The sequence below is a fragment of the Pseudozyma flocculosa genome (genome assembly GCF_000417875.1).
Source record: "Pseudozyma flocculosa PF-1 unplaced genomic scaffold scaffold00020, whole genome shotgun sequence".
Lineage (NCBI taxonomy): Eukaryota > Fungi > Basidiomycota > Ustilaginomycetes > Ustilaginales > Ustilaginaceae > Pseudozyma > Pseudozyma flocculosa.
Genome location: NW_006920888.1, coordinates 135,437 through 145,851, shown reverse-complemented (window position 1 = coordinate 145,851; position 10,415 = coordinate 135,437). Strand labels below are relative to the sequence as shown.

The following is a 10,415-nucleotide window of genomic DNA, read 5'->3' as shown; positions in this document are numbered from 1 at the left end:
CCACNCTCGCNNCTGCTNCCGCTCCACGCGACACGCACGCACGCACGCACGCACGCACGCACGCACGCCTGACCCAGCCTGGCCTGGCTGGCTGGCTGGCCTGCCTGGCCTGCCTTACAGCTCCGGCCTCGCCCGGCCTCGGCCCCCGCCCGACCCCGCCAACGTGCTAACAGCGGCTTCGGGCCCTGCAACGCCATGCTTCTGGCTTTGGCAACAGCGCAGCCTCCCGATCCCAGCCCAGCCCAGCCTAGCCAGCAGCTTCATGCTCCAGGGTCATCGGCCATGGATGCGTACGTCGCACCCAACCCTGCCTACCCGAGACCGACGACGGGCAGCACAGCCCCATGCCTCTGGTCGCAGCACGATAACACAGGCAGCACATCGGGGTCGGTCCCGGATTGGCAAGCCATCGGGACAGGGCCGAGACGGGGCGCTCACGCACGCGCGGGAGATCCGACAGCTTGGCTCCTGGACAGCCCTAACAGCCCTACCGTGGCCCCGGGATGGCACGACAGTTGGTGGCCGCTTGGTTCAAAGCACTCTCGTATACTAGTGCTGAGACCGGTGAGGTATCGCCGAGGGGCCAAGATCATGGCAAGGTCAAAGATCAACGACGGCAGAGGCCGGGAGAAAGGCAATCAACGAAGAAAGACGCAGCCAGGCAGCCAGGCCCCTCTACGACCCAGCTGGCCACGTCGAACAAAAGCAGAATCAATACAAACAGGTGTGGGAAAAGGCAAGCACGAGGAAACGGCTGCGGCACGGCACGGCACGGCCAGGACGAACCGGACCGGACCGGGCGTGCCCGACGAAGAAGCAGAGGGGGATAAAGGAAAGACAAACATACGGTGACTTGTGACAGCTGCCAACGGCGACCGGCCGGGCAGAACGACGGGGGCGCGCCGAGCTCCTCGCTCGGGGCCTACAGGCAAAAGAGCTTGCTGTTCTTGCGCTTCGACACCTCTTCGAGCCTCGCCTCGAGCGCCTGCCGCGCCCGCTCCTTTGCCTGCCGCTCCTCTTCCAGCTTGCTCTCGTAGCCCTGCTTTTCGAGCATGACGCTGTTGCGCACGCTCTCGACCTCGTGCTGCGCCGTGTTGAGCTGCGCCCGCATCTCGTCGGCCTGCGCAGAGTACCGGTCCCGCTCCCGCGTCACCTCGGCCAGCTGCACCCGCGACTTGCGCAGGTTGCGCTCGCTGTCGTTGAGCGCAGCCTCGAGCGTCGCGACGAGGTCAATGTTGGCCTGCAGGTCCGCCTCGCAGTGGTTGAGCTGCTTGGCCAGGTTCTTGATCTCGTCGGCCTGCTCCGCCACCAGCTTGGCGTACTTGGCATCCACCGCCAGCGCACCAGGCCCGGCGCCGCCGCCGCCGCCGTTGCCGACGCCGTTAAGGCTGGCGCTGTGCGCCGAAGCGATCGAAGACGACCGCGTGATGCCGCTCGGCGAGTCGGGCCGCGTCATCTGCGACGACGTCGACGTCCTCACACCCACCGGCGAGCGCACCAGGCCCGGCGACGCAACGCTCGAGCCCGTCGGCGTCGGCGGCGGCGGCATCTTGGGCGGCGGGTTGGGCGGTGGAGGCTTGGGCGCGGAGCTGTTGCGCGACGGCCGGTGCTCGAAGCCCAGCCCGTCGTAGTCGGACGCCCGCCGGCCCATCGACAGCCGCGAGCCGTTGGCCATGGCGCCTGACACCGACGCAGACGCGTTGGCGGCGTTTTCCACCTCGCCGTTGCTGTTGTGGCCAAAGCTGCCGCTGCCCTGCGAACGCACCGAGCGTGTCTCGGAGCTGGCCAGCTTGGCCTGCAGCTCCTTGATCGTCTGCTCCTGCCGCCCGCGCTCCTCGACCATCCCCTGCAGGTCGGCCCGGATCTTGTCCATCTCCGCCTTGGTCTTGGACAGCGCCGACTTGTGCGCCTCGAGCTCGCGCGACAGCGCCGGATCGACGGGCCCGGCACCGTTGGTGACCGTGACGGACCGGTCCCCGTTGGCGCCGTCGGCGTGGCCGTTGCCGTTGGCGCTGGCCAGGCCGTTGACGAGGCCGTTGGCCAGGCTGCCCTCGGCCGCGCTTTGCCGCGCCGTCTCAATCTCGATGAGCAGCTGATCGCGCTCCTCCTGCGCCTCGGTGAGCGCAGCCTCGAGCGTGATGAGCGCATCGCTCGTCTCGGCCAGGTCAGAGCGCAGCTGGTCGACCTCGTGCGGGTCAAAGTCGGACTTGTCGACGTAGTCGCGGTGCTTGGCCTCGAGCTCCCCGTAGGCCTTCTTGGTCGCATCCCGGTCGGCAAGAATGTACTGGAGCTCCTGCACGACGCGCTCCAGCTCGTCGCGCTGGTGCTCCTCGGCGGCGACGGCCTCCTGCCGCAGCTTTTCGAGGCTGCGCTGGAGCTCCTCGTGCTCGGCGCGCAGCTTAGCAATTGTCTCTGCCGCCTCGGTCGACGAGCCGGCGTGCTCGCGGCTCAGGTCGTCGACCGCGCTGGCGTGGCCCGTGACGGCCTTGGTGTAGCGCAGCTCGGCCTCGTCGAGCGCCGCGGCGTGCGCCTTGGCCAGCACCTCGGTCTTGGCCTCGTGCTCTGCGCGGAGCGCGGCCAGGGCGCTGTCGTGCTCGCCCTTGGCTCGGTTCTCGGCCTCGCGCAGTGCCTCGGTGAGCATCGTCATGTGCTGCGCCTCGAGCTCCATGCGGAGGTTGTCGACGCTGCGGTCCGACGTCTCCTTGGCAGACGTCAGCGTGGCGGCATGCTCCGCCGTCAGCTTCTGCAGCGCCCGCTCGTGGTCGAGCTTGAGCCGTTCGAGAGCGGCGTCCGACTCCTCCTGCAGGGCCTGCAGTTTGGCGACGTGGTCCGCTACGATGGACTGGTGTTCGACCTGCTTGGCTTCGAGCGACTTGGACAGAGTGAGCTCGTGGTCCTCCTTGAGCTTGGCGATCATCGACTGGTGGTCTTCCTGCAGCTTGCGGAGGAGCGACTCGCGCTCGCTCTCGGACTCGACCGTCGAGCTCTGGCGGGCGATCTCGGCATTGCTCAGCGCCGCTGCGCGCTCCTCTACCAGCGCCTCGCGGCGGCGTTCATGCTCGTCACGGAGGTGAGTGAGCGCCTGCTCATGCTCCTCGGCCCGACGGTTGGCGGCGTCCTGCAGCTCCTTGACCTTGCGGGTCATGGCGGCCTCGTGCTGCCTGACGAGCTCCTCGCGCTCAGAGCTGTGCTCGGCCTCCTTGGACGAGAGCGTAGCGGCGTGGGCCTCCTTAACGGACGCCAGCTCCTTTTGGAACGAGGCGTGCTGCTCGGCGATGAGCGAGCGTCGCTTGCTCTCCTGCTCCTGGACATCGAGCGGCGCGAGGTTGCGCGCCTGCGAGGGCTGCAGGGCGGCTACCTCGGCCGATGGCCGGCCTGCGTTCTCCTTGTCGGCCCGCGCATCGTTCAGCTGGGCGCGCAGCGCTTCGATCTCGTTTGACATGTTGGCCAGCTGATCCTTTGAGAGGGCCTCGAGCGTCTCCTTTTCTTTGCGTAGGCTGCTGAGCTCGCGATCCCGGGCTTCGACCGACTCGCGGTGCGTCGTCTCCTTGCGCGCCATCGCGCGCATCAGATCGTCGAGGCGCAGGATGCTCTCGCGGTTGGGCTCCTCGCCGGTCTCGTCGGTGACCCGAGCCTCGGCCAGCAACCGCCGGAAGGCGTCGAAGTCCTTTTCGCTGGCAGGCGCGATTGGCGCGGCCCCGGCGGCGGAGAAGGAGCCGGCCGCATCGGTGGTGGGCAGGGACTCGGCGTCCTCGCCCGACACGCTGCTGCTGTTGCTCGCCGCCGCCGTGTTGAAGCCGCTGCTGCTGCTCCGCAGCTCGCGCACCGTAGCCTCGAGCGTGTGGATCTCGTCGTCGCGCTCCTTGAGCGCCTCCTGGAGCCGCATCGCCTCCTTTTCGAGCGAGGCCACCTTGCGCTCATAGTTGGCCGCCGAGTCGGGCTCGAATGCCCTCAAGGTAGGCGAAGGCGGCACGGAGCCCGTCAAGGAGAGCGGCCTCGGCCCGCGGATGGGCTGCTGCGACGGCGAGGGAGACAAGCCCGCCAACAGCTCCTGCGACAGCGACTGCGACATAGAGCGGGTACGGACGTGGGGCGACGACCCGGGCGTCCGCGTGCCGTCGCTCTTGTTGTACCCTAAAAAACTGCCCGAGGAGCGGCGCATCAGCCGGTTGTTGATCGGGCTCTGCCGGTTCGAATTGTCGACCAGCAGGCTCTCGGGCCGTCGCAGGCTCGACCGGCGCGAGGCCGTCTGCCGCATCGGCGAGCGGCTGCTGTTGTCGCTGCGACCCTCGTCGGATGGTGGCGCGAGGACCTCGAGCTCCTCGTCGCCTCCTGCGTCGCCAACGTCGAGGCGGAACGACGAGTCTGCCCGAGGCAGCCGGCCCTCGAGCTTGGCCTCGGTCAGCTGGGTGTTGAGTGCCTCGACCTCGCGCAGCGCGTCACGGTACTTGACGTTGCGCAGCTCGTAGTCGGTGCGCAGCTGCGACTCCGAGTCGCGCAGCGCCTGCAGCTCCTGCTGCACTTGCTCGAGCTGCTGGCGGAACTGTGCGGCCTCTTCGCCGCCAGAGCCCGCCTCCTCGGGCGAGCCTGCTGCTCTGGCAACACCGGCACCGGCTGCAGCTCCGGCGGCCGCTGCCGCGGCGGCAGCAGCTTCGAGCGCATGGATCTTGCCCATAAGCTCGTCCTTTTCTCTTTCGTGCGCGGCTGACGCGGTCAGCAGAATCGAGTGCTGTTTGGCCGCAACGTCCCTCTCGCCGGTGACGACGTCGAGCTGTCGCCGCAAGTCGGCCAGGCGCTCCTCGCGCGCGTCCAGCTCGGTCGACATCGCTTTGCGCTCGTCGCCAGAGTCGAGCAGCTCGAAGCGGGCGGCGAGGTTCTTGTAGTCGGCCTCGCGCTGCTCGGACTCGCTGACGAGCTGCGAGACCCTGGCCGACAGCTTGGCCGTCGCCTCGTCGGCGGAGGCCAGCTTGGCCTCGAGGTCCTTGACGTAGCTCTCCGTGGTGCGCGCGCTGTCACGCAGTTTGGCCGCCTCCTTGCGCAGGTCGGCCACGAGGGCGGCGTCGGTGTCGCCGCGCGTGGTGATGCCCTCCAGCCGGGCCTCGAGCTCCTTTGCATAGGCGTCGGCCGAGGTCTCGCGCAGCTGGAGCTTGGCCAGCTTCGACTGCAGTTCGACGACCGTCATCTCCTTGGCCTCCATCTCGGACTCGACCGTCTGCAGCTTGGCGCTCTGGTCTTCCATGATGGCCTGCTGCTCGTTGACCATGTCCTCGACGTACGCCAGCGCCGCCTTGGTCAGGTTGAGCTGGCCCTCGAGCGCATCAATCGACTTTTCGTACTCGACAATGATGGGTTCGGCCAGCTTGAAGTAGTCGTCCTGGTCCGTGCCGCGGTGCTTGGCCGGATCGAGCTGGGCGCGCAGCTTGGTCACCTCGGCCGTCAGCTGCGAGTGCTTCTGGCTCAGCGAGGCGTACTTGTCCTGCCACTCGAGGATCTCGCGCTGCGCCGCCCGCGCGCTGCCGCTGCCGCCGTCATCGCCGCCGGCGGCCGACGAGGCGTCTGCGCCCCCCTTGCCCGCCGTTCCCTTGAGGATGCTGAGCTCCTTGCGCAGCTTGAGCACCAGCGTTTGCAGGTAGTCGATGTCGTCCCAGCCCACCTCGACTTCGTTGAGCTCGGCCTTGTTCTTGATGTTGCGCGCGCGGTTGGCGTACTGCAGCGTGTTGACCGTCTCGCTGACGTTGTACTCGGCCGGCGAGACGCAGGCAATCATGAGCGTGTGGGCGTTGCCGCCCAGGCTGTCCTGCAGCAGCCGCGTCAGCTTGCTGTCGCGGTAGGGGACGTGCGTCGTCCGCTTGGCCTTGTTGGGGTCGCCCAGCGCCGAGATGACGTTGCCGAGCGCGTGCAGCCCCGAATTGATCGAGATGCCCTCCTTGGCCCTCTCACCCTGCGCCGCCGTGCGCTTCAGCCGCTCGGAGCCGGCAAGGTCGACAAAGTGGAACTTGCTCGTCACCGTCGTCCACTCGCCCTCGGCGCCAGCCTTGCCGGCAGCGTCGTCGGCGCCGCCGCCAAACATGGGCGACGCGCTGCGGGCCCCGGCGATGGTACTGGCCGGCCGCAGACCGACGCTCGAGTGTCTTCCGCCGAGCCCGGGGATGCCGCTCGAGCTTGGCGTGTGGGGCCTCGACCCGAGCGTGCCCGGTGCGGGCGAAGCGACGCGGCTGCGGTCAAAGCTTCCAGGAGGCACGATGCTCGAGCCGGGTCGGGGCAGACCGGAAGACTGCCTAGCGCGGCTTCCCGCTGCCGGAGGCGGAGGGCCGGAGCCGACGTACTTGCGCTGGGTGAGGGTGAGCGAGAAGATGGCGTGGGACCGCGACGATTGGGCGTTCATGTCGGTCTCGTTTGTCCGCCGCACGGAGCTGCCCTGGAGCAGGTAGTTCATGACCTCGGCCACATTGCTGACCTTGACCTCGCGCAGGCCGCTCCAGATAATGGCGCCGTTCTTGCCCTCGCGGATCTGGACGTGCGGGCGCGCATCGCCGTCGGCGTCGGCCAGCAGGTCGATCAGGTCCTCGTTGTAGATCTCGATGAAACTCGCTTTTGCGCTGTACTGCACCGCGCCCGAGCGGGCCTGGTTCTGCTTGATGGTGGAAAAGATCTGGGCCACGGCGCGCGGGATGATGCCCATCTGCGGGTCGGCCGTCTGGCCTGCCACGAGGCTCTCGTAGTCGATCTCGTCGCCGGCCGAGGTGCCCATCGTGTACGACTTGCCGCTCGACGTCTGGCCGTAGGCGAGGATGGTGACGTTGTAGCCCTCGAGAAAGCGCGAGATGAGCGGCTCGGCCACCGTGTAGACCTGCGGCTGGCCGTCGTTTGGCGAGAGGACGCGGTCGAAGCTGAACGCCTGCTTCTTGTCGCGCGACGACGAAGACAGGGCCGAGGCCGGAGCAGCAGCGCCCGCGGTCCCCGGTGGCGGTGCAGCGCCCTGCTCGACATGGAGGCTGTTGCTGGAGCTAGCGTGGACCACGCTCCGCTGCCACCTCGAAGGTATGGAGCTCTGGTCGGCCGAAGTCAGTGGCCGGATGCGCACCGCTGTGAGGTCGCAAGTCGACGGAGAAACGGGTCAGGCAAGCAGGGGGGAACGGCCATGTCAGCTCGGCTGCGATTTCTACCACTTGGGGGCTGAGAGCTGGCCCCAGGCTATGGAAACTCACCGACCTGCACCGAGGTGGTGGCGCCGCCAGGCATTGGGCTTGACGCCCCGCTGACCGAGTCCCGCCTCCGTCCCGCGATCATCGACATCCTAGCTCGTCAGAAGCGGGGCTTCGTGGTGCGGGGCTTTGTGGTGCTTGAGCGAAAGGGGATGGCCCTAGAGTGAGCCGCTTTTTCAGAATCGGCAGGTGTGATCCGCCAGTTCCGCCAGGCGGTCCTCCGTAGGGCTTCGTCGGAGGAGGCCTGCAGTCGGTCGAGACGCGCGTTCGGAATTCGCCGGGCTGTCGGATACAGTCCGAGAAGGAGTTCCGCAAGCTCAGCGCCTCGGTTCTGGCGAGATCCGGGCGTCTTGTTCGGGAGCGTGCCGGCGCTGTGCTGTCGGCCCTTTTCCCGTCCCGCGACTTGCTCCTGTGCCGTTCAAGGATGTCTAAGGCGAGTCGGATCAGGCGGGTCTCGTCTCGGTCCGGTTCGACAAGAGCAGAGCGGAGCGGAGTACAGGCTGGATGTACGCTTCGGCTTGGTGGTGGGCTGCGGTGGATCTCGAACGAACTTCGAGGGGAGTTTGGCAGTAGGTGTGGCGTGACGTGGAGCAGAACAACCACGCGATGTCTGGTTGGCGAGCCTGTCTCCGTCGGTCCGGGGGGCGTGATGGCGTCGTGAGGGCGTGTCGAGCTATGACTGCAAAGCAGGCAGGCGTCGATGGAGGTCGATGGCCAGGGGGAGGGAGTGTTGTGACTGGTGGGCGGCGACGGCGAGAATAGCGCTACCGGGCGCTCCAAGGGGGCTAAGGCCGATGCGGCGATGTGGGCGGCCGAAGATCGACAGGCGAGTAGTAGTAGTAGTGCTCGTGCGGCCCTCTTGGCTGCGGCCGACAAAGTGGTGCTGGACGAGGTGGTCTGGACGGGAGACAAAGATGGAGCAGCAGATGGAATCCGGGCTACGACCAGAGTGGCTCGTCGTCGTCGTTTCCAGGCGAGCAAACGAGGTGCGCGCGCGGAGGATCAGGGCCGGCGTCAAGGTGCGGGTGTAGGAGTCAAGACGGCGGGCCCGAAAGAGGGAGGAGGGAATGGCAGGAGGAAGCGCGAGCGAACAAGGCGACCAAGGAAGGGGCGAAGAGACGTCTGCGGCGCGCGCGCACGAGGGATGACAACGGACGGAGGGGAAGGACGACGAGGGGCGTAGGGGTTGAGGAGGACGAGGACGAGGAGAAGGGGTACGGCAAGCAAGGGCACGGGGAAGGGGGAAGGGGCCAGGGCAGCAGGTCAGGCAGGCAGGCAGGCAGGCAGGCAGGCAGGCAGGCAGGCAGGCAGGCAGGGCCAGGTTGAGGGTGGGGACCGGACCAGGACGCGGCGAGGACGGGTGGGGCCAGCAGGTAGGGAAGGGGGCCCGAGCAAGGCGAGCCACGAAGCGAAGCCAAGGCGCACGCAGCCAGGCGCACGCAGCCAGGCGCACGCAGCCAGGCGCACGCAGGGAAAGGCCCCTCCTTCCGAAAAAAAAGCTGTAACGAGCCACGGCCGGCCGGCCCCTTGCCGGGACTGGCCCGCCAGAAGAGGGGGCAGGCCTGCCAGGCTAGGCTAGACAAGCTAAGGTTCCAGAAAGGCCAACACGCACGCGGCGGGCACCACGCACGCTACAACGCCTGCAACGCCTGCCTGGCCTGGCCGCCTCGCCTGCGCCGAAACCAGCGGGCGAGCAGTCTGCGTGCGTGCGTGCGTGCGGGCGTGCGCCCCCGTGCTGGTGCCTGCCTGCCTGCCTGCCTGCCTGCCTGACCTACTGCTGCCCTGGCTGCTTGCTTCTTTGCCTGGTTGGCTCCAAGCTCTCTTTCCCCTTCCTCCCGGAGGCCTGCGGGCAATCAGGCGTGCGGGTGCGTGGGAGCGAAGCAGGCCAGCAGCAGGTGCGCCGCTCCAGCAAGCCCGAGGACGCTAGGATCCCCGTTTGGTCTGGTTAGCTGCTATCGCGGGCAGCTAGGGGTCGAGATGGAGCGACCAAGGAGGCACGGTGGCAGGCCCAACCTGGCGAAAGCTAGCGAGCGAGCGAGATGAGACCCGAGCAAGGTGGCTCGGCAGGGCCTGACTAGGCCGGGGATCTTCTCTCTTCTCTCAATTTGGGCACGAGCCAGCGACCAGCCGGCTGCCGATGTGGAACGCTTGCTCGCTCGCCTGGCAGTGACCATGAGATCGACCGGTCAAGTCGACAAGCAAGCACGCAGGCGTGACAGGACGACGAGGCCAAGGAGGAGGGGCAGCGGCATCGGCGGCATCGGCGGTCGTGTCAGAAGACGAGGCGGGCGGACGGCGGCGGCGACGCCCACCTCAAGAGGCAGCACGCTGACCCCAAAGCCCCCAACGTACGCCCTCGCCTCGCCTCCGCCTCGTCTCGTCTCGTCTCGCCTCGCCTCGCCAAAGCGAGCGCGTTGGAGGTTACGCCTGCCTGCCTGCTTGCTCGTCTCTGCCTGCCTTCGCTTCCGCGCAGTGCGGTGAGGTGCGTGGACAGCAGCTGCGGGCAGGGCCGGACAAGCTCAGGCGGCAGCATGCCTGCCTGCTTGCCTGCTTGCTTGCTGCTGCACCCTACACAACGACACGCGCAGCGGTGTGGGTGGGTGGCAACCCCGGCAGGCCCCCTAGAATCAGCGGCCACGACAAGAAAGGGCAGCTTATCGACGATCGATGCTCGACCGACGCATCGCCATGGGGGTGTTTTGATCATACATATTGTCGTCCGTCATCGTTGATCGCTTTGCACGGCGATGCCGGCGGCGGCGGCGGCGGCAGTGGTGGTGGTGGTGGCGCTGATGGTGGTGACCAACCGGTACCCTGCTGCCGCTGCAAGGCCTGCCTGCCGTTGCCACGTCGAGCTAGGCTGCGCTGACCTGCCTGACTGCCCGAGCGGCAGGCAGGTACCGTACGTACCGCCGTTCATCAAGACGACGCACAATGTGATGGTGGTAGCCCTGACAACCAGCAGCTCGGCGCGACGCGGTGCGTGGCCACGCCAACCGCCGTTTCCGAGGTCCCACGTTGAGGGTCCTGGCCATTGCCCTTGCCATGCGACCGACGCCACCTTCGTTCGGTTGATCGAGACAACCTTGCTTGGCCGTGATCAAAGGCCCTCGCCACCCGCACCACCGCTTTTGAGCGGCCTCAGCTTTAATTTGATCCCCTTTGTGGCGCGCCCGCGAGCCTATCACCGGCGATCCTCTACAGCGGCTG

The 10,415-nt window shown here is 67.5% G+C and overlaps 1 protein-coding gene across 1 annotated transcript; it reads right to left on the bottom strand.

Annotated features, from left to right (window-relative positions):
- Positions 1-922: 922 nt before the first annotated feature.
- On the bottom strand, positions 923-7,296 carry PFL1_05489 (uncharacterized protein; the record flags this gene model as incomplete). The annotated part of the gene is made up of 2 exons (XM_007883025.1): positions 923-7,086; positions 7,209-7,296. The coding sequence occupies 2 exons, from the start codon at positions 7,294-7,296 to the stop codon at positions 923-925; spliced, it is 6,252 nt and encodes a 2,083-aa protein (XP_007881216.1).
- Between the last annotated feature and the right edge of the window lie 3,119 nt (positions 7,297-10,415).